The sequence below is a fragment of the Stegodyphus dumicola genome, chromosome 2 (assembly GCF_044657685.1).
Source record: "Stegodyphus dumicola isolate Sdum_Otavi_A_Nest chromosome 2, ASM4465768v1".
Lineage (NCBI taxonomy): Eukaryota > Metazoa > Arthropoda > Arachnida > Araneae > Eresidae > Stegodyphus > Stegodyphus dumicola.
Window position 1 is genome coordinate 281,393,187 of NC_140769.1, and position 25,280 is coordinate 281,418,466.

Here is a 25,280-nt window from a genome sequence, read left to right on the forward strand (position 1 = left end):
AGAAGGGAGAAAATACTTTATACTTTCATATGAAGCAGCTATGTCCCACCTATTAGATACCTCCATAATAAAGAAAGCCCACCAGCGGCCGAGCGGTAAAAGACGCTGAACACTGGTAGTTCGGTCCGAGGTTCGAATCCCGCGAATGGGCCGGCTGCATGGGTGCTTTCGTGGTTTTCCCCATGTGTAACGTGTATACGAGCCAGTTTCCCTTAGAAAGTCCTCCACGAAGGCATCCCTTCCTTTAGGCAGATAGCCCTCGTGTGCATTGCCATAAATGAATAATCCAATTCAATCGATAATAAAGAAACCATCGCTTCCAGCCTTTGTAGTGACCAACATCTATAAATGGCTAGAACCGCCATTGGGAAAAAATATAATAACCTATTCCTCATAGCTCTAATCTGTGCCATATATATAGCAGCAAACACGGTGTAATGAAAATATGAGACACTTTGCCTTAGAAATTGCTCCACAAATACTTCTTACTGTTCGCGTACTTTACCTTATCCAATTAATCAACCAATTAACAATATTTATTATTATATGATGCGCAAAAAGTTAATGCAACTATGTATGTAATTTTCTTTTCAGATCGATTTAAATTACTTGTCGAGAAATAAGTAATGCATTTTTGTTTAAGTACTTTATGTGTACTTATATAATGGTACTTTTAACTTCTAATGGTACTTATATAATGGTACTTTTAACTTCTAATTCATGAATGATCATTGAATTTAATGCTTTAGTAATTATTAAAGAAGAACTGCATGTGAAATAATAAAGTTATAATAGTGACAATTAAATTTTGAAACGGATGCTTTTTATTGTGCAGCAGATTCTTATAACCAAATTTACAGAGGCTGGTCGCACATTTTTTAGACAATTTTCGTAAGCAGTAATAAAAACTCGTTTGCTGCAAAAGAAGTCATTGCAATTGTATTATGTTTTTAAAAGTCAAAATTATCGTCTGTGGCTTGAAAGTTTTGTTTTGATTTAAAATGGCGAATTTAACAAAGTAGTGGTTCGAAGGCTACATTTACGCTCTTTCCGAAGAGAAATATGCATATTCCGTTATCCGAAAACAATGTGCGAGTCATGGTTTTGTGATATGTAAAGCGTCGATAGGTAATATCATCAACAAGAAAGGAAAAAAAACGTCCAATTGGAGCCTCAAGTGGAACAAAAATTCCAAATAAGTATCCAAGGAAAAAACGGACATCTTCGACTATTGCAAAGGTACGTTGTGTAATGTTAAAAGAAAAATCCCCCTAGTCAAGGGACAGTTGCAAAATCATTCAAATGCTCGGTGTCCAATTTAAACAAAATGATAAACGTTGATTTAAATCTTAAGAAAGCGAAAAAACGCAATGTGCATCGTCTTCTTCCAATGCATATCGCTCAACGCAGGACACGCTGCAGAATTCTATATGAGAAATACTTATCCAAAGAAAAATGGAAAACAATTGTCACAATAGATGAAGCATGGGTGTATTTAAATGATTTTAACAAAAAAAGAACCATTTATTATCATAAAAGGGGAGAAAACAATTTAAGTACATGGTTCAAAGAATCGAAAGAACGTTTTTCTAAGGGATTCATGATTGTCGCTGGTTTTTCTTATAATGGCAAGTTAAAAATAAAGTGCAAAAAAATGTCAAGATTAACTCCAAGTACTATCAGGAACATATTTTATCGCCAATGTTTCTGAATGAAATACCATCGCTTTACCCACAATGCCGTCCATCTGTGAGACTCCATCAGGACAAAGCTAGCAGTCACACATCAAAATCCACCGTAAATTTCCTAAAAGAAATGGAACAAAAAAAATTGGTATCAAGGCCATACCCTTCACTGATATCTCTACTAAATCTCACGATGTGTCACCTATGGATTTTTGTGCTTTCGGACTTTTAAAAACTGCATTATCCAAGCGTTATCCCGAAACCCTAACAGGACTCTGGAAGGCTGTTCGGGAGGAATGGGATAGAATATCTCTTCTGCCACTTCAAAAGGCATTATTATCCTAGAAATTGCGGTGTCGAAAGATGGTTCAGAGTAAGGAATGTCAAATAGAACATTTAAAACACAAGAATTTTATGTAATTTAGTTTTGTGAATACAATATACATCGCCTAAAAAATGTGTGAACAGCCTCTGTATATCCAAAATTGACAGCTTTGTGTTCCATCTAACATGGACTTTGGGTGTATTAACTGTTAAACGCTGTCAGTTTAGCTTCCTACGAACGATCTTGTGATTTCCTGGTTCTCCAAGAAAATACGAGAAGTTTTGCCTTAGAAAGTGCTCCACAAAGACATTCCTCCTTTTGCGCTTTGCGTACTGTACATAACCCAGTTAATCAACCAACCAATATGTTCTTTACTAGAAGTAAATAAATGTATAAACGTATAATGTTCTATAATCATTTTACTGTGCTCTATCTGATCATTGCTTTAAATGTTTTACAGTATTTCTAAATTAATCGTTGATTTAATCATTACGAAGTAAACAGCATCCAATTATTTATCATGTAATGTGCTCTTTGTTTTCACTTCTAATTATTTTAGTTATTCTTTTTAATATTATTAATAAATAAAGCAAACATACTCCAATTTGGCAAAACCAAAATGTTTTGTATCAAGGTAAAATAAGTGCAGGTATTTAAAATTAAAATGAAGCTTTTAAGATAAACAATTACTTGACTTAATTCTAAATTAAAACTGACAATTAATCCGAAGTTATACCTTAATTTTTAAATATTTTCTCAGAAAAATAAAACGGTATACTTTAAGAAAAATGAAACAACTAGATAGCTTTACAAAACGTGCCAACCATTTTCAGTTATAAATGCCAAGTTTTTGTTTTACTTAAAACATTATAAGCAGTTTACGAAATACACCTTACAAAGTTATTTGCAAAATTCCACTCATACCCACTAAGTTTGAAATGAAAATGCAACAAATTGAAAGCGAAAAGATTGGCTTCTGGTTAAAAACGACTCTGCAGTGCCGCCATCTAGTTATATTTTTTGTAACTACGTTTTTCTATCTCCCAATAAACTAGTAAAATTAAAATGGAATTTGTAACTGTAATCAGCGTAAAAAAATCTATTAGTTTCGGGTGAACTAAAATATCATAATTAAATCTGTTAAAGTAAACTTGCAAATAAATTTTAAAAGCTGATAAGTAATATTATATAATTACGTACTGACCTTCGAATAAGCTGCAAAATTTTTTCGAAGTAAATTCCTTGCTGATCCTATGCATAAAAAAAACCACTCTAATAATTTACCACTTCTAAACGGTCACAAATGATATTTTGTTTACTATATATCTGAAATTAGGGAATAACATTATTGATAGTGATATCTTAAGCTACAATATTAATTATTACAAACATCCATTTGAGAAATGCACAGTGTGTTTATTTCTCTGAAAAAATACAATATGACCTGGAGAAGAATAATTTCCTTTTTTATGATTACAATATTTTTAGCCCAGCAGGACTATTATTTCCGTTTCGGCATTTTATGACGTTTCACCATAAACGGCGTTCCACTTTTCAAATTGTTGCCACCAAATATTACAGCCCTGCATTATATTTAAAGAAATTAAATAATGAAGAATCTGCATGAATGTATGTATGTTTCTGGCGCTGCTAAAAAACAATGGCACCTAGAAATGTCCAATTTTGAATAACGTAGTCCTCCATTCTAATATTGACATCTGGAAGCCTGAATATGGAATTTGTTTTACAGTCTGTTTCATATTTTGTAAAACATTAAAGAATTTTTTATTAAGAAACTCAACGATTTCAAAGCCATCAATGGCAACACTTGTACAAAATAAATAAATAAATAAATAAATAAAAAACATTTAATGGCATTTAGCGTGCAAAGCAGTGCATTTGGCGGGAAAATATTTAGCACCAGCTGCTAACAAAAGATAAAATCTGCACAGCTGGCTTATTTCTATGATTTGTTTACGTTACAGTAAGTTTCTAATTATATTTTTTAACCCATCTGTAATTTTTAAACTTTTAGGTGGAGCTAAATGTCCGGTTAGTAGTCAAAGGGTTAAACTTCTTTTGTAAACGTCGTCACATGTTTCTTGACTCTAATACAGTGGGTAAAAAAGGTATTGGCAATCGCCTATAATTATCATATTAGCTAACAAAGCAAATGCTTGACAATTTTAGCTAGACGTAACGAACATGGGAGGTAATAAACACACAAATCTAATGAAACTTTCATTTTAATATCACTTGTACTCGATATATAGAACAAAAACGTAAATATACAAGAAAGTCAGAAAAGTATTAGGAAGATCATACAGCAATATGTAGGAACAAAATTTTAATACTTTGTATTCATACCTTTTGCATTTGTAGCAGCTTGTAATCTGTTTATCATAGAGAAAAAGCAAAGTCTTAGTTGTACTATTGGGGATTTTGTGCCGTTCCTGCAGAAGTATATGCTTAAGTTCATCTTTACACGAAATTGTATGTTTCCTGACCTCTAGGTTAAGTTTGTAACATAAATTTTCAATTAATTTATGTCAGATGATATAGGCGGTATCTTTAACCGGCGAGGAGAGTTATAGAGTTCCGGATGTAACCAGTTCCGGATGAGGTTCGTTGCATGCTTAGGATCATTGTCCTGTTGAAACACGAACTTCGACTATGTGACTGTTGCAAGAATTAGGATATTTTATTTATTTTAGAAGCAATTACTTCCAACGTTTTACAGCTGACTACAGAATATAGCTGCTTTGGGAACTAGTAACCAGAAGGTTTGTGTTGCCACAAATATTTTTGTAATTTAATCCGCTTTGTGACAAAATTTTTCGTTGATTTTTCCACCTTGCGTGCATGATATTTTAGAAATGGCTAATGGTACATACTTTGAAATTGGATGGAATTCTTCATATGGGCACTCTTTTCAAATTTCTCTTTTCAAAATCAAACGGCGAACCATAGGTGTGCCAAGGCCGGGCTCACCGATCATCTAAGATAATTGAGAGTGTATTCTTTGTTTCTCCGCATCTCATCGGTCAATTCCTTGACAACAATGCTCGTTTTAGCATTCTATCTATGGCCGAGTGGTTAGGACCATTCAATCCTTTGATTTCTACCCAGATTGGGTCCACCACGGTCGAGCGGTAAAATCGTTGAACACTAGTAGTTTTGGCATGGATTCAATTCCAGGCGAATGAACTGGCTGCATGGACGTTTTCTCGGTTTTCCTCATGTGTAACGTGTAAACGGGCATGTTTCCCTTAAAAAGTACTACACAGAAGCATTCTCTCCTTTTAGGTACATAGCCCTACTGTGCTTTCCTAGTCTAAATCAAGCCTTCTACTTGGATTCAATCCCAGATGAATGAGCTGGATGTATGTATGATTTTTATGGCTTACGCATGTGTAACAATAATATGGGCAAGCTTTCCTCAGAAAGTCTTCCACCAAGGCCCCCCTTTCTTTAGGCAGATATGCCTTGCTTACTTTAACAGTACTTTAAAAATTGAATCTAACCTTTGAGAACTAGAATTATATGAAATTTGGTTCTACTTTTGATTTCGATTCTACTTTCTGATTTGATTCTACTTTTGATTCTTAGGACTTTGTAAAGGACTAGCTTCCCTCATAAAGTCCTCCACCAAGGCATCCCTTCCCTTAGGCAGACATACTTTGCGTTCTTTAATAATTGAATCTAACCTTTGAGAACTAGAATTTTTTGAAAATTGGTTCTACTTTTGATTTTGATTCTACTTTTTTATTCGATTCTACTTTCTGATTTGATTCTACTTCTGATTCTGAGGACTTTGTAAAGGATTAGCTTCCCTCATAAAGTCCTCCACCAAGGCATCCCTTCCCTTAGGCAGACATGCCTTGCGTGCTTTAATAATTTAATCTAACCTTTGAGAACTAGAATTTTTTGAAAATTGATTCTACTTCTTATTTTGCTTCTACTTTTTGGTTTGATGCTACTTTTGATTTTGCTTCTACTTTTAATTCTACTTTCTGATTTGATTCTACTTTTGATTCTGTGGACTTTATAAGAAACCATCTTCCGTCATAAAGTTCTCCACCAAGGCATTCCTTCCCTTTTCCCTTGCGTACTTAAAGCGTACTTTAATGATTGAACCTAACCTTTGAGAACTACAGTTATTTGAAAATTGATTCTGCATTAAAGTTTTATTTATATAAAATAAATTACGTCTTTTTGCCATTAACAGCAAATGAATGAAATAAAATTTAGACAGTAATTAGCATTTTATCACGCTTACTAATTTCAGCGTGTCATTTTACTTTTGAATGAAAAGCATTTAGGAATTAGATCACTAAATTTAAAAATCACAAGCAGAAACATTGTAAATATGTGAGGTATACATTAGTGAATCCTTTTTTGGACAACCTTTTTATATTTCTGAATTTATAAATCAATTATTGTTAATTAATTAAATTAAATATATTGAGCATAAACAATACCATTCTTCGATATTCTTTCTCCCAACAATTTACATTCCTTCGTTTGTTGTTTATAGTTAGGTACTAACAAAAGAGATGGCGCTAGTTCTTTTCCGAAGATGCTGCCAAAATCCTGTAGCTAAAAATATACACCAAAACAAACAGATGGCTGCTTGATAGTGCCAATGGGCGAGTAGGCGTAAAGGAGGTGCATTCTAAAGACGACAACGGCAACTTGACTGAGATGAGCAAGACTGTATTATTCCGACGACGTGGAGTGAAAATTTTAAAATAGCATCCAGGATGTTTAATTTCTCGTTCCTGAAGGATTAATTATTATTCATGCCAAGTGTTTTGAGGCTTCCGATTCGACATTTGATGGGCAGGTTGTTCGAGAAGCTCCTTTAAGTTGCTTTTATTTCGCAGAATTCCCATGTGTGATTGGTTTCCAAAAAATGCCGCCTATTGTACTTTTCTACTTTTTTATGATTAACTTGAGGAAAAATAGTCGCAAATTATGTAAAATCATGCTCGAAAAAGGAGCAACTATTGTGGTGTTGTCCGTAGTTATACAAAGGAATGTTCGAGAAAAGGGCAGATGAATCTGTAAGTAGTGTATATAATTTTTCTTATTATATATGTTACCGTGAAAGACCGAAACTGGAGAATGTCGACTTTCACCGGAGAATATCAACATTCACCAAAGACGTCGGTGAAAGACCGAATATTTCACTACATTCTTGTGTATTCGGACCCTCATTGGTGCATGTCGTCAATCACAGATATGCTCTGGTGAAAGTCGAAAAGAGAGGTCATAAAGTGCCATAATAGTTTAAGTTGTTGCAATAAATAAGATTTGAATCACATAATTTAATAAGTTTTTTAAGACTGTTATTTTATTTTCTCATTTAGAACGTACTGTATAATTAAGTAAGTTTTTAACTTCTATTATTTTCCTTTCTCATTTTGAATGTATTGTGTGTTTTAGGTTCTCATGTTCTTAAGTTCTTATTTCGAGTTTCAAGTGCGTTTATTCGCGACTGAATGACGGAGAAGAAAATATAATATTGTTATATGTTGAACATTCACCATTAGTACATGGTGAATGTCGACATTGACCGGTGTAAGTCAGAAATAAGAGTATTTGGAAAATATTTCGGTCACACACCAAGAGACTATGTGAATGTTGACATTCACCGATGAAAGTCGACATTCTCTAGATTTCGGTGTTTCACCGTAACATATATAGCATAAGTTATATTATGTTCAATATTTTTCATCTTATTAGTCCATAAGATCATGTTTTTAAATTGAGGAATTTATATTCGTGCTACTTCGTTATATTAGATTCTTTAATTTTTCTCAGCCTTAATTCATGTATTATTTACATTGTCTTAGTTACGGCTGCAAATATTCGAGTGAATATGACTATATACCCCCCAGAAAGTTCTCTTCATCAGAATCACATAGTGTCCCTACTTTAGTTCATATGTATGTGAAAGCAAGGTCGTTTGTACTGGTTTTCCTGAGGCACACTTTCTAAGGGAAACAGGTGTCTTAATGTAACAAATAACCTTTGAAAGTCATAGGTGTAGCATTAAATGTCCTTAAGGGGAGTAGGAATCCCAAAATCTTCAAAAAATTGTGATTTCGGATTTTTGCATTTTCAAATTCTCTACACTTTTATCTTTCTAAAAATACCATTCTTTAATCTCTATGAAAATTAGAACTGTAAAAAAACCTAGTTTTAATTTGTCATCGACTGCTTTGATCAATGAGGATTTTTACATAAAAACGCGTTTTTCTCCAAACGTGATTTTTTTATACTCGATGTACCTTTTCTCAGGAACTACTGCTCACAGGTATCTAAACTTTTTATGGCTTATTTATTACGTTCCTTAATATTTACTGAAATGAGCTTTTTGTAATAAACTTAGAAAAAAAAATTTTTTTAAATTTTTTGTGTGAGAAAAGTGCTAAATTTTACTATTCCTAACAAAATATCCTGTAATTTACTCCAAAATTCAAAATGTTTCAAAAGCTCATTTCAGTATAATCAAATAGGTATACTTTAATTTCAGAAAAAATTTCAAGCTTGTATCTACAGCAGATTTTGAGACAAGGTACATCGAAAATGGCCAGTTTAACATTGTCGGTATAGGGGTTTCTGATACCTTATTGATTTAGGCTTTTAATCAAATGTGCTACTATTTTCAGATGGGCTTCAGATTTATTAATTTCAGACAGGCTATTAATTTCGTTTTGGCAATTCGCGTTGAAAACTTTAAAAGTCTGAATCACTTTTCAAATTGTTGCCACCAAATATTACAACCCTGTATTATATTTAAAGAAATTAAATAATGAAAAATCTGCATAAATGTATGCATGTTTTTCGCGTTGTGATAAAACGCCGGTACCTAGAGTCATCCAATTTTTAATAATGTACGTTTCCACCCGAATATGGGCTTCTGGAAGCCCAAATATGGAATTTATCTATTTTATATTTTGTAAAACATTAACGAGTTTTTTACTAACAAGCTCAACGATTAGAAAGCAAACAATGGCAACACTGTACGAAAAAAAAATTATTTCCAGCGCACGAGACTGTGTATCGGAAATTCTAAAGAAAAGCTCATTTTAAAATTATTTTACGGTATTGCCGGTGAATTGAATTTTATGGCTTAAGGGCGAAGAACATGATGTTTAATAAATAAAGGTTACTCACAAAGTGTTAAAAAATGCCCCTTTGAGCGTAATGCAAAATCTGAAAGCTTTCAGATTTTATTTAAATTTTCTTATTATCTAAATAGTATCTATAACCTTTGAAATCTATGTTCTATGTTGTGAAATCTATGTTCTGTATCTAAATAGTATCTATAACCTTTGAAATTCATAGGTGTATCATAATCTTTATATTCTAAATTCTATTCTTGGATACGAATATTTATATCAACAGAAATTTTTATAGGAATTATAAACAGATAATTTACGTGTTATAGCGTACTGGGATTGATAATTTTAGGGTGAGGTTTTGTAAATGAAATCAGTTCGTATTTATATGCTATAAAATAAAATTCATGTAAACACATATACGAATAATACGATATTATAGTTTTATGCATCTTCACATGAAATCTAAAACAAACAAAATATTCATTCTCTTATGTCCTTGTGGTCCTGATGTTTTACCACAGCACTGAGTTGAAAATTTTCTTTTCACACTTTGTTGCATGATGTCCACTCTAGTAGACAAAAGTTTAAATTTGTTTATTTTTCTGTAAACGCCTTAACAGATTCCATTCCTGTGTTTATTCATTCTACATTATTAGAACTTTTAACTGTCGATCCTAGATGGCTGTATAACATCACTAAGTAAAGCATTGCTATTTGGAAAATGGTTACTACTTCTCTTTCCAAGTTAGTACAGTTTTTCGTAGTAAACATATATAACATTGCTTTCATTTTCTTATACTGCCATGTTTTTATGCATAATTAGTCATTTTAGACATTTTATTTTCAATGTCAGTTTGAGAAAATTGTGGAGTGGGTAGATAAAGATCTACCATAAAGAGGGAATGGAAACTCAAATGTACTGCTTATCAAGCCAAAACAACACCGGAAATGTTTATGTTTGGCAAGGAATTTCTAGAACATTTGACATTTGAATTCTATGGGTACAGGTTACAAAATCTTGGCAAAATGAATTCAATCACAATCGACGAAATGAAGGTATTTTGGAGGATCTGTATGTACATGTCAATTGTAGATTCACCCTTTAGAAGATGGTAATGATCACTGCAAACAAGGCAGGAAATGATTTCAAATACAATGACCGTAAATTGTCGGGAAGAGATTTGTATGCATGTACGTATATGCATGCTGTCCACTGTAGTGATTATTTAAAACGAAATTAGAATAATTGTTTTTATTATTATTATGGTTATTTTAAGTAGAAAAAATACAAACATTTTCGTTTAACTTCTCTGAATTATTTGTATGCAACAAAGGATTAAATTTTGAGATTTGTTAGTCCAAAGGTGCAATTTGCCCTGAAGGACTATTAATTTCTTTTTGGCTTTTTGCTTTGAAAACTATAAACGGTGAATCACTTTTCAAATCGTTGCCACCAAATATTATCGTCCTGTATTAGATTTAAAGAAATCAAATAATGAAGAATCGGTAGGAATGTATGTATGTTTCTCGTATTGAGATAAAACAACGGTACTTAGAACCATCAAAATTTGAATAACGTAATCTCCCATAGAATATAGCGCATGAGAATAATTTGTATTTGAAATTTGTTTTATTATCGATTTCAGATTTTGTAACACTTCAAAGAAGTTTTGATTCAAAAAACTAAACGATTTCAAAGCAAGCAATGGCACAACTACATGAAAAAAAAAAAACACATTTTTATCTCCAGAGCGCGAGACTCTGTATCGGAAATTCTAAAGATATGCTCATTTTAAAATTATTTTGCAATATTGCTGTTGAACTGAATTTTGCTGTTTTGAGTACATAGAACATGATATTTAATAATTAAAGGTAACGCACTAAACGTTAAAAAAACGCCCCTTCGGACGTAACTTAAATCTGAAACCTTTCAAGTTTTTTTTTTTAATTATTTCATTCATTATCTTTATTTTAGTTTTTTTTCACTTAAACCAAATTTAAAACAGGAAATTTACCCACAGGAAGCGAATTTCCCACATAAAATAAGTCCACATGGAATTAGTTGAAATATAACATTAACTTAATTAACATGCCGGATAACAAATATTGATTTAGTATCTTCATCATCTGTTGAAATTCGTGGCAGTGAACTATTGTTGAATTTTTTCCACACGAACCAAAACTGTCTGCATGAACCAAAATATTGCTACGTTTTTCTCTTTTGTGACACCAGTTGTTACGTTAATTTCTTCCTTCAAGTTCGTACGGGTTTCGTAGATTTGGAGTGAATAACGAAGACACTTGATGAAGTATCGAAACACGCTTTATTTAGCCAATATTAATCAGGACAGCTCCAAAGTCACTTTTACAGTCGTCGAACCGTTATAAACAAGCTGACACGTTCAGCGACACACCCTTCCGGTTATCAGGCTATCACAGTGGAGACAGCTTCACTGCAAAGCACCAGAGTACAGCTCCTGACTCTGCTCGGTCGTTCTCGGAACTCCACGTACTCTCGAGACTCTCCACGCTACAGCTCGCGATGCACTCGACGACACACAGAGCACGGCTCCCGACTCTTCGGTTCAGTCGTTCCCGGAGGCTTAATGGCAAACCGCACATTGAGTTGATCAATGTTAACGAATTTCGCTTACTGTGCATGCTCAATGGTGTACCGCTGGCGTGGGAGAAAATACTGGCGACTAAGCATAAGCAACCCTACACAAGCCTGTTCATCATGTAGGTCTTATCTACTGTTTACAATTACAACAGTCTATTTCATTTACTTACAATAATTTATTTGACCTTTAATCCAGTAATTTAAACTACATTTAATCCTTAATTTGTTTAATTAAGTATATATGAATGGAACGTATGGTAAATACTCAATTGTTTTTATTCCTCAGAAGTATAATCAGCTAATATATCTTGTAATGCTTCCTGTTTTGTAATCCTTTTTAAAAGAAAATTTGGGTAGTTTACAATTACTTTAAGTAATGAAGCAGCTTACAACCTGACACGTTTTAAAACCTTGAACGGTTTACCCCCAAGATTACGCAATATCGACTATATACCGTATTTTTTCTTTAAAAATTGCGCGAAAGTCGGAACTGCGCCAAATTCTCTTTTGGGCATGCGCAGTAAGCGAAATTCGTTTAACATTGATCAACTCAACGTGCGGTTTGCCATTACGCTTCCCGGAGCTCAACACGCTCTCTCGACGATGCACTAACCGCGAATACACTAAGTGACTCCTTCGGTGAACTCGACGACCCGCTCGGCACTCGCTGCCCGGCTGTCAACTCGATCGACTCCGCACGGACTGACTCGCTAGACGAGACACACTCTCAATACTACTGACCGACTGCGGACTAGCAGGGTTTATATAGCTTTCGGCTTGTGTTCGAGAGCATTCTGGGCTAAACCGGTAAGAATTCGTTCCAGAAAGTTCTCCATCCGGCCATGGTACATCGCCAATTTTGTGACCAAATGGGCGATTTCTCACCCAAATGGGGCAACTCTGCCTTCCCTTGCCATTTTATGGTAACCCTAAAACTGCTTTGCGGGGAAGCTATTTCACCGCGCCTGGATCTTTCGTAACAATGTGATAAACTGATATTTCTGTTGCTGAATCCAAATTTGTAATAAGTATTGTTCGTCGCAAAAGGCCTTTTAGTGACACATAATATAAATTTGTATGACTAAACATCAATTTATACCCGAATTGTGGAAGAGCATCATCTAAAATCATATACAAAATGTTTTGCCATAGTTGGTTCGAGAAGCATCACTTTTAACTATTTAACTACCAGCTATTCATAATCCTCGAGCTTTTCGTTTCATATGGTTAAACCAAACTGCCTGGTCCACCGGCAGCCTCTGGACACAGGTAGTTTGGTCTGGGGTTTGCATCCCGGCGATCGGGATAGCTGCATGGACATTTTCGTGGTTTTCTTCATCTGTAACGTGGATACGAGAAAGTTCTCCTTAAAATAAAAAAAAAAAAAAAAAAAAAAACAGTCCTCTACAGTCCATCCCTCCATTTCCGTCTAACCCCTAAGGCGGAGCAAGTAATAAGTAAAATAAATAATAAAAATATGAAAGCTATTAGATTTTATATTACACCCAAAGCGGTTTATTTTTTTTTTTTTATATTACACCCAAAGCGGTAACATTTTGAAGTTTTTATGACTTACCTTTATTTCTTAAATATCAAGGCCTTCGCACCTATACCATTAAGTTCAATTCAACAGCAATATCACAAAATAATTTAAAAGGAAGATATCTTTATAATTTCCGATTCACAGTTTCGCAAGCTGGAGATATTTTTTTTTCGTACAGTATTGCCATTGCTCGTTTTGAAATCGTCGAGTTTGTTAATCAAAAACTCATAAATGCTTTACTAAATTTGAAATGGATAATATCAAATTTAGTAAAGCCCATATTCGGGTGGAGATGAACGTTATTAAAATTTGGATGGCTCTAGGTACCGTTGTTTTATCAAAGAGGCCTTTTTTTAGCGTTTTGTGTGTTACCTTTGTTTATTAAATATCATGTAAATTAACCGCAAAATTCAATTCAACAACAATATCGCAAAATAATTTAATAAGAGGATATCTTTAGAATTTCCGATACACAATCTCGTGCGCTGGAAATAAAAATGTTTTTTTTTTTTTTTTTTTTTTCGTACAGTGTTGCATTTCTCGCTTTGAAATCGTCGAGTTTCTTAATCAAAATCTCATAAGTGCTTTACAAAATATGAAATAGAAAATAAAACAAACTCCGCATTCAGGCTTCTAGATGCATTCAAAATTGGATAGCTCTAAGTACCGTTCTTTTATCACAGTGCGAATAACCTACTTATATTTATGCAGGTTTTTCCTTAAATAATTCCTTTAAATATGACACAGAGCGATAATATTCGGTGGTAACAATTTGAAAAGTGATTCAAACTTTTCGACACAAAATGCCAAAATGAAATTAATAGCCCTCCTGGGCCAATGCCCTTTAGGCTTTAAAAAACATAACTACTTTCTGGGTCAGGTATCCTAAGATCTGCAATGGCAATTAAACGTGTTAGGAGCAAAGTAGACTCTAACAAGTATAATTAGATATCTACTTGCTTTTATAGTTTTTCTTATTGTTAAAACATTTTCCGCTAAAAAAAATCTACTATGTTTATCGTCTTTCATGCATTCCTATCACAACTAAAGGAGCTATTTCCGCGTTAGACCAATCAGATTGTAGTGCTATTACTTACTAGAAATAACGCCTATAATATTATAATAGTTACCGACATTATTTTGAGTATATACGTCTCTAATTTTGTAATAAAAGAGATGAGGGTTAATTTTTTACGAAATAATTAAAATTATGCAAATCTAGTATGATCAAATTTAATGACCTTGTATAAAAAACGTGGTAAAAAGAATTAAAAGAATGCGAATACTTACTTGACTGTCTGTAAGTCTTTAGGAGATAAAAAAAAAATTCTGTTTCCCTCCTTTCGTTTTCTGACAAATTATATTTGAAAGTTATTCTTACTATTGAAATTAAAATCATATTGTACAATAAATAAACTGTTTATCTAAAAACTAGAAAGACCGTTGTTTTAGATAACGAAATGACCGCTGCTTTAGATATTATAAATAGTAATTAAAATGATTTGTGCAAAGGTGTCTGCTAATTCAAACTGAATTACCCAGGGCAGGCAGCGAGGACGCCCCTTTGCTTACTGCCCCACGGGATTACCCCCTTCTACTTACTTAATTGCTTAAGGGGACTCATACACCTTAAACCCCTCTCATCTTAGAATAAGTGACTGTTGCAAGAATTGAGATATTTTATTTATTTTAAAAGCAATTACCTCCAACTTTTTCCAGCTGACTACATAATATAGCTGCTTTGGAAACTAGTAGCCAAAAAGTTTGTGTTGCCACAAATATTTTTGCAATTTAATCCTCTTTGTGACAAAATATTTCGCCGTGTTTCCACCTTGCGCGCATGATATTTTAAAAATGGCTAATGGTACATACTTGAAATTAGATGGAATTCTTTATATGGGTACTATTTTCTAACTGAGCCAACAATCTTATGAATATTTTAATATTGAAAAATTTTATGGGCGAAAACATTACAAATTTTGTTAATAAAATACATTTTATAAACTTAACTCAAAATAAAATAAAAATTTAACATGAAATTTTTAGAATTTTAGGCACACAGTAGTTTCCAAATGTTATAAAAGCTATATATTAAATATGGAATTAAATTATGAAACAGAATGTTTTAAACTGTGCGCGCAAGTTGGAAACATGATGAAAAATGTTGCCACAAAGCGGATTAAATTATAAAAATATTTGTGGCAGCACAATCTTTCTGATTACTATTACAGAAAGCAGCTATATTATGTAGTTAGCTGTAAAACGTTTGTAGTAATTGCTTTTAAAATAAATAAGTTATCCCAATTCTTGCAACAATCACCTATTCAACCATCTTATGGATTTTAAGGTGTATGAGTCCCCTTAAAGTAGAGTGCAATGTAGGAAACCACTGGCGGTACATTTCTTAAGAGCCACCGCTAGCTCAATCAATAAAGGTGATTTAAATAATAAAATTTTAATTCACATGTCAAAGATCTCTTTGTACACACTTCTTGTGTAGATCTCTCCATTATTTTAAAGCTCGCCTTGCAAAGGGCCATCCACTATTTTAAATTTTACGTCCGTTCTTTCGCAAACTCTTGAACAGGCAACATAAAGTTGACCGTGTCTCAGTGAAGGCTCAGATAAAAAAAATGCCAACACGCTTAAGTGTTTGGCTCTGAGACTTATTGATGGTCATAGCAAAGGCAAGTTTTACAGGAAAATGTCTACGTCTCAATTGAAACTGCAGCCCTGGGCTGTGGCAACTTCACCGCATTGGCTAGTACAGTTACGCATGCAACCAATAAACTGTCGGCGACAAACAGATACTTAAGCCGCATATATATATATATGGGGTAAAGTAACATTATCTCCTCCGAAACAGCTGGCTTCCGGACTTAGCGAAGCACACCGTTGGATTCCGCAGGTCCGTGGCACGCCATTTTGACCATTCGCGTCTCTGTGTGACTTTAATTAGCCGAGATATTAATTAAAAACTAAATTTCCCCTCCGTTTTCACTACATTTTCCACTTTCTTTCTTGGGTTTTCCCTATTAGAGGGATTTGGCTATTTGCCAAAATCTCCGAATCCATCGATATCATTCTAATCTTCGTACGACTTCAATTGGTTGAGATATTATTTAAAAACTGCGGAAACGTTAATTTCCGCTCTCATTTTTCTGAGTGGCAACAATAAACTTTCGGCGACACACACTTTAGCCGCTTATATATATAAAGATGTATATTTAAGGGCGTTTGATTACTAAATACGAATTGCTAATTCTGTTCAGATTTCAATTGAATATTTAGTGGCGATTGCCGCAAGAGAGTTAACTGTGTATCTTTAGTACAATATATTTTATGCTTGAATTCATTCAAACGTAATTATAATTCGTATGTACTCTGTTCTTTATAATATAATCGCAGATTTAATTTAATATATTTACAGACCATTTATAGAAAAGGTATTTGTGATGATGTTATGAAACGATTTTCACAAATGAAATTATTTGTGCAAATCATATAGCTTTTATGAAGTTATTTTAATATTTATTTATTTATTCGCTAAAAAAGTAGATATATTTTCTACTCATGGTTTTCCTCTAGACACCACATGAATTTATTTTTCCAATTAGTTTAATTTATTCACGGATAGTTTTTAATATTAAAACTCGTTATAACGGTAATGAGATTAATACGCAATAAACTTAACTGAGACAGCACACAGTCATTGCAAAAATATCTCCGTTTTGCAAAAGCCCAAAATAAAGGTATCGCAATAATGTATTTGGAAGTTCCATTTTCTAGATACCATCTTTCCTCGGGTAGTTCATGCCCTTTTTACTTCCTTGAACGAAGTAAAGGAAGTATTGTAATCGAATAAATTTTCAAATAAAATATCCATTTTGACGGTTATCGAATGCAAATTAACGATGTTTTTGCGTGACATTTATACGTAAAGACAGAATAAAATAATTTTTCCAAAACAAGTTGCAAAAAGAATACAAAACGCATTCAGAAGAAATGTTTTCGTAACGTCTATACGTACTCAAAAACGAGCGGCCTCAAAACGTTGAAATTTTACGCATTGGACTGCTATAACATGTAGTTGTGCACCTCCCTTTTTGGTTGCAATCGGCCGTACCAGAAGTGTATAAATATATATGTATGTACTCACTCTGTTACTCGGCTTCGTGAGCTCAGTTTCTTTTATTCTTATATGTTTGTAAATTGAGCATTTTTTTTAATGATTGAATTACATTGTTCTTAACTTTCGGTTAAGGTTTTTATGCTTTTAATTAATCTGCATGCATTAATTGTAGAAATAACAAGAATTTAAAAGTTGTTTAAGGGCGGCTAAGCCTAATGTTTTACCATAGCAGCCATATTTGTTTACATTTGAAACTTAATAGTGAATTAAGTCAGCTTCTGCACCTTCAATGTCTTTTTGCCGAAAGTAGACTTTCAGTTTTGTGCACCGAAAAATCTGCCTTTTTGCCCGCTGGCCGAATTGTAATGTTTTTTGAATTATAATTATATTTTTATTTTAATTCTTTTTTACTGCATTTAATGTCTTGTGTTTTCTGTATTTTACAATTTTTAATGAAAGATGTTTTGAGATATTGTGCATTTTTGTTTTGTCACGAAAAGAGAACAGAATTAATTGCATAAAAAATCTATCTGTAATGAAATTCGAGGAAATAAGTTTAAATGAAATACAGCAAAAAATGTGTATAATTTAATAGGCTGTACAAAGAAGTTATGTGCAGTCCATATCAGATTTTTCCTTATGAAAATAATGGTGCAGTCAATTATCTATACTGCAAATCACATCGATTATATGTACTTTAATTTGCATTAGTGACAGATGTCTAAAAATAAAATTAATTAGGGTAATTACTAAACTGTGCTATCAAATGACTTAGTCATTCACTTAGTCATTTGATAGCAGTGTGCCAATTAACTTGAAAGATAATTAAAGATCGTATGACACATCGAATGGCAAAATTCAGAGCTCACAATACTAAATATGACAAATGAAATTCTCATGACACATTAAATGGCAACTTTTGTTTGACTACACATTTCACGAAGATGCTGGTAGAATAGTATAACACAAGGGGGGTAATTCAGTTTCAGGGAGGAATACGTTCGGCCTTTTGTTTATCTGTTAAGGATTTATTTTTAATTTTTGAATATAAAAAAACTACCTGCAGGCTTTGGTATTTATCATCATTTTCTGTACTTTGTCTTATTTAATTATAACAAACATTAAAAAATCATCTAAATTTAAATAAAAGTATAAGTATTGTTTGAATTTTGGAAAGTAAGAGGGGTATGGTTGTCTAGGAGTGATGAAAAGCATGCATGGAGCAAAAAAATACTAAATAATTGGTACTGAGTACTAAATTACTAAGCATACAAAATAATTGGGAGTTTCTAACATTAAAATAGAAACGCGCTGTTTTGTAAAAAATTACGAAAATTTGGAAAATATAACATGATGTACTAAGATGTGAAATTAGAAATATTATAAGTATGTCTAATTAGAAATTCACACTTTTATGAAATGAAGCTAGTTGGAGTCCACATAATCATTATACTATACTTATTTCTCTTTTATGATAGTTTTTTTTTATGGCTGCCCGTTCGAGCGGTTCGTTTCCAAGCAATAAATGTATAAAACACAATTGTATGCCAAACCTGTATAAAGAATTTATATATGTATATTTATATACATACATAAATTTATCTGTCCTATTTATATAAATTCTTTGTAGAGATATATTAAAAATATACATATATTTTACTGTAGAGAATTTATATATATGTAGGTTTATATATTATTTATATATATGTGTAGAGAATTTATATAAATAGGGCAGATGAATTCTAAGGATAGAGAATTCTAAAACGTCTGTGGAGAATTGTAAAGGTATGATGTATGTTATAGAATGATTCTGCTCTTTAAACTTTTGATATAATATAACGGCGAAAAAAGTAATTTTTATTAATATAACTATAAAGGAAAAAAAATGCTGTTTGTAGGAGTGGGTCCAAGAGAAGATTGGTTAACTTGTGATGCTCAACGAAAGCATAACAAATATTCTGGTGCGACTTTAAAATCTGAATCCTTTCAGCAGAATTTCTTTGTTTCTTTCTTTCTTTTTTTTTTTTTTTTTTTTTTTTTTTTACTTCCTTATACGAAGTAAAAAGCAAGTATTGTAATCGCGAAAAGTTTCAGGCAACATATTTCAACGAAAATATTCATTTTGACCGCTATGGAATGAAATTTAACGATGTTTTTGCTTGATATCTGTACGTTAAGGACAGAATAAAAGAATCTTTTCCTCCAAAAAAATTATAAAACTGCTTTAAAATGAATTCTGAAGAGAATTTTTCGTGGCGTCTGTACGAACGTATGTACGTACGTATCTCGCATAACTCAAAAACGAGTAGCCTCAGAACGTTGAAATTTTCTATATAGGACTGTTATAACATATAGATGTGCACCTCGTATTTTGGTTGCAATCGGCCGCACCAAACGTATATAAATATTTTTATATATATATAGACTCTGTTACCCGGCTCAGCGATCTCAGTTTCTTTACTCTTATATGTTTGTAAATTGTATATTTTTGCTTTAAAAATGATTGAATTATGTTGTTCTTATCTTCCGGTTAAGGTTTTTATGCCTTTCGTAATTATGGAAGCAATATCTGTACAATTATCAACAATTTAAAAGCTGTTTAAGTGCGGTTAAATTTTAAATAACATGGCGGACATATTTGTTTACATTTGAAACAGCAGAATTGTAGATTTGTTGCCAATCTAGAGAGACTAAGCTTCGCAACAACAAAAGTAACTCCTTCATTTATTATTGCAAATTAAATCATGCTTAATCCTTTCTGGAATTTTTTCGAGGAAATAAGTATTTAAGATTTACTTCGTAATTTTTAATACAGATATTTTGAGTTTTTATGTATTTTTGCCTTGTCGCGAAGTGAGAAATGAATTAATTGAATGAGAAATACTCAATCGTCTGTGAAAAACTGTTTCTTTTCTGTTTTGTTTGCTTAATTTCGTTCATGCATCGGTCTAGCGTTATTATAGTATTTGAATAGAACATGTGGCAGCGATTAGATAATTCTGTTCTTTAAATGATATAAATTTTGTGCATTCTGAGTTATAATATGAACGAAATATAATACTGTTAAGTGGATCTAGCGCCAGAGTGTCGCTATGGTAAACCAATACTAAAGTGAACCAACGGTGACTTTTGAGACTAACAATAAAATTCGTGTATAAATGAATATTTTTATTATCCCAAAGGGCGTTAGCCAAGAACTGCTATTAATTTCGTTTTGGCAATTTGCGTTTGCTCACTTTTCAAATTGCTGCCACCAAACATTACAGCTTTATTATATTTAAAGCAATTAAATAATGCAGAATATGAATAAATGTATGTATGTTTCTCGCATTGTGATTAAACACCGGGAACTAGAGCCATTCAATTTTGAATAACGTACGTCTCCACCCGAATATGGGCATCTAGAATCCTAAATTTAGAATTTGTTTTATCATCTATTTCGTATTTTGTAAAACTTTAACGATATTTTGATTAACAATCTCGACGACTTCGAAGCGAGCAATAGGAACATTGTACCACAAAAAAAAAAAAAAAAAAAAAAAGTAAATAAATAAATAAATAAAATAAATATCTCCAACGGGCGAGACTGTGTATCGGAAATTCTAAAGATATGTTAATTTTTAAGTTATGAGATATTGCCGTTGAACTGAATTTTATGGTTTAAGTGCGAAGAACATGATATTAAATAAATAAAGGTAACCCACAAAATGTAGGTATGTGTGTTCACTTTCTAAATAAATAAATAAAAATCTGAAAGCTATTTTTTTTTTAAAAAGTGTTCTTTGTAATTCAAACATAAGCACGTCCGTGTTTGAAAAAAAAATAAATAAATAAATAGATGAGAGAATTTTTAATTGAATTTAAACAGTACATTTTGTAGAAATCGTTTATTTCTTTATTATTAGTAAATTTTCATAAAATCCAAGGGAACGGCTTTTTCTCCGTTTTTATATATCTTGAGGTTAGCATTAATAGTTTACTGTAAAAATTCAAGGAAAATTATATTTTTGCGGCTAGTCTTAGATTTGATTTTGATAGTAGAAGAACGATTACATGGTGGCGCCATCTCTGACATAAATATAGAAATCATAATGCTCAACAAATGGTACGGAGTCAAAGCATAATGTTATAAATAAATATATTAAAATAAATATTAAAAGTCCCAATTCACAGAATCTAATATGTTCAGAAAAATATTACAATTTGATTGATTTAATATTGCATATTTTTATAATAAACTGTTGTATACTTTTTAATTCCTTGTAAAATTTTAAATATTGCCAATATGAAAAAATTGAATCAATCATGCTGGTTGCAGATATTACAGTTTATTACTAAACATGTATTTTTGGATTAGTTTAAATTCTTAAATAATTATCTGTCTAGAAAAGATCTAAAAGTGTAACTTTCTGGCGTAGTGTAATTGCGAATGATTGATTTAAAACGCTAGTAAAATTAGTATGCAAAATAAAAGAAATGTACAGTTAAATTTAATTGTTTGATGAAGTAAATTATGTGTTTTTTATTAATTCTGAAATGTATTTAAACCTCTTCTCGTTAATTAATGAGGTTTAATAAAAGTAATTAGATTTTTTTTAATATTTCCTCACTTTTCTGAGCACTTTTTTCGCCGAAGTTTAAATTTAAAATTGAGGAATTTTAAAATTATAATTATTTTTAACATCCTGTTTAAGAATTCTTGCTTTCTAAATTTTGCCTTCTCAAAATTTACTTACACTGTTCTTTACGCAAAGGATGTTAAAATATTATATTGAAATTGAGAATGAAAATATAATGACGAAGAAACAAATTTAAAAAAAAAATAAAAGAGAAAAAAAAATATAAAAGGATTCAGTGTGTTAGCTTTATTTATTAAATGTCGTGTTCTTCGCACTTAAAACATAAAATTCAGTTCAATAACAATATCGGAAAGTAATTTTAAAAAGAGCCTATCTTTAGAATTTCCGATACACAGTCTCACGCGCTGGAGATAAAAATGTTTTTTGCTATACAACGTTGCCATTGCTCACTTTTAAATCCTTCGGTTTTTTAGTCAAAAATTCGGATTTTTAATCAAAAATTTACTTATAATATTTACACAAATTTTACTTAAAATATCAAATCGATAATAAAATAAATTCCGAATTTCAAATTTGGGCTTCCAGATGCCCATATTCGCAGTAGGATGACGTCATTCAAAATTGGATGGCTCTAGGTACCGTTATTTTATCACAATATGAGAAACACACATACATTCATGCAGATTCTTCAATATTTTATTTCTTTAAGTATAACACGTGATAATATAGGGTGGCAACAATTTGCAAAGTGAAACAACGCTTATAGTGAATCAACGCAAAATGCCAAAACGAAATTAATAATCCTTCCGGGCAAATTGCCCCTTTGGACTAATTACACTCGTGTCCATAAATTAAGGATAATGCAAAATCAGGCAAAGGAAGAGTTAGAAGCGAAACAAATTTAACTTATTTGTAAAGTTTATTTATTAAACAAAAGGTAAAGAGCAAAAAAAAAAAAAAAAAAAAAAAAGATGCTATATGTTTGATATTATTAAAAAAAAATCAGCGACTTTTTCTCTCTGGAGCAAATTACAAAAAAAAAAAAAACCCTATTTACAAAAAACCAATATTACATGGTTGGTATGATTGTTAGTACATTGTATGTCTCCCAGACGATGCAATACAGTCCGTACAACGTCTAGGCATGCTGAGTATTAAGTTATCGATCTGATCTTGAGGGATATTACACCACTCAAAAAGCAATGCTCTCCGAGTTCCGGTAGACATGTAGGAGGAGGTTGACAGACTGCAACTCGTCGGCCAAGCATGTCCCACACGTGCTCTACTGGATTCAAGACCGGTGAGAATGCTGGCCAGTCCCATACGGGTGATATCCTCCTATTGAAGGCATTCGCTAACGATGTTTGCACGGTGAGGAGGAGCGTTGTCGTCCATAAACACAAATTGTGCGCCCATGACGCCCCGAAACAAACGTACATGTTGTTCCAGAATGACGTCCCGATAGATTTGGTTTGTCATGCTTCCAATTTGAACATGCAGGTCAGTTCTGGAACCTAGAATAATTCCACCTCAAAAGAGCACTCCTGCACCACCGTAACGGTGTCGTTCGATGATGTTTTCTTCGTGGTAACGGGTACCTGGAGCTCTCCATATTAAAGTCCGGCGAGAATCAGACTGCAAGCTACCTGGACTCGTCGGAAAACATCACACGAGGCCACTGTTGCGGTGTCCACAATGCATGCTCTCTACTCCAGGCTAACCGCAGGCGACAGTAGGTTACAGTAAGTGGAACGCAGCTGACAGGTCTACGAGCATATAGACCAATCTGCCGTAAGCGTCTGTACAAGGTCTGCCTTGAAATTGTCGTACCAGTGGCTGAAGAGAGCTGACGAAACAGGTCTGAGGCTGAGCTCCGCCTGTTTCCTTTGGCAGTAACTGCCAAATACCGGTCCTCATTCGGCGTTGTAACTCTGGGGCAACCTGTTCTGTAACGTCTACTCACATGACCAACATCTTGGAATCGTTGCCAAAGCCTGGAGATGACACTCTGGGCTATTCCAAGTTCGTCTGATACTTCCAGTTGGGTACGCCCACATTCCAGACGGCCGATAATTGTACCACGTAAAAAATCATCCAATGAGGACTAAACTAAGAGGTAAAAGTCTAAATTATGCAACAAAATGGACTGCAAAAGCCATGTGTCTATGAAACAATGTTAAATAAATTGGATCCAGTTACTGTAAAATGTCTGTAATAATACTCCCCACGAAAAAATTTTAAAATGCGAACATTCCATTTCAAAATGCAAGACGGAATTTGCAAATTGAAAAATGTAAGAAATCATTTGGAAATGCAAGACGAAATTTGAAAGCATAATATAATTTTGATTAGCAAACTCAGCGATTTAAACGTAAGGTGTTGCCACTTGGGAAATCAAATATTTCTAAATTAAATGAGAAGTCAATATTCCAAAATCAATCTCGAAACTCAGCGGTTTAAAATAAATGCATTGCCTCTGACAAAGAATATTTTTAATTCCATGCTGTAATGCGTTGTCTTAGTCAGCTCTTAAAATACAATTTTGCTTTCAAATTTAATCTGTCTGTTATTGATTAATAAACTAAGCTATTTAATAATAATAAAAGCAGTTCTAATTATTAGCGGCTAGCCGGACTCGTGAAATAACGCTGGGGTGATTCATTAACGTCATTATATGTTTTTCTTTCTTATGGTAACTTTAACAGTTGCTTCGTCATCCAAGCAGTTACCATAAAATAAAATAAACTAACTAAAAAATTCTCATTTCTTCATTCTCATTTTTACTTCCTTGTACGAAGTAAAAAGGAAGTATTGTAATCGCGAAACGTTTCGGGCAGCATATTTCAACGAAAATATCCATTTTGACGGCTATTGAATGCAATTTAACGATGTTTTTGCGTGATATATGTACATAAGGACAGAATAAAAGACTTTTTTCCTCCAAAAAAAATTATAAAACTGCTGTAAAATGAATTCTGAAGAGAATTTTTCGTGGCGTCTGTACCAACATATGTACGAACGTACGTATATCGCATAACTCTAAAACGAGTAGCCTCAGAACGTTGAAATTTTGTACATAGGACTGCTATAACATGTAGATGTGCACCTCGTATTTTGGTTGCAATCGGCCGCACCAAACGTATATAAATATATTTATATATATATCCACTCTGTTACCCGGGTCAGTGATCTCAGTTTCTTTACTCTTATATGTTTGTAAATTGTACATCTTTTGCTTCAAAATGATTGAATTATGATGTTC

The 25,280-nt window shown here is 32.7% G+C and overlaps 1 protein-coding gene across 2 annotated transcripts in view; it reads left to right on the plus strand.

Moving 5' to 3' along the window:
- LOC118198956 (potassium voltage-gated channel protein Shaker-like) overlaps positions 1 to 25,280 on the plus strand; it is a 478,702-nt gene that overhangs the window by 170,253 nt on the left and 283,169 nt on the right. Inside the window, exon 1 of one of the 2 annotated variants that reach the window (XM_085812223.1) lies at positions 6,676 to 7,076. The exons of the other annotated variant lie outside the window; for it this stretch is intronic. Within the exon in view, the coding sequence (XP_085668349.1) occupies positions 7,069 to 7,076 (8 nt within the window). The 5' untranslated portion in view covers positions 6,676 to 7,068. Of the gene's footprint in view, positions 1 to 6,675; positions 7,077 to 25,280 lie in introns of those variants that run through there. 2 annotated transcript variants of the gene reach the window in all.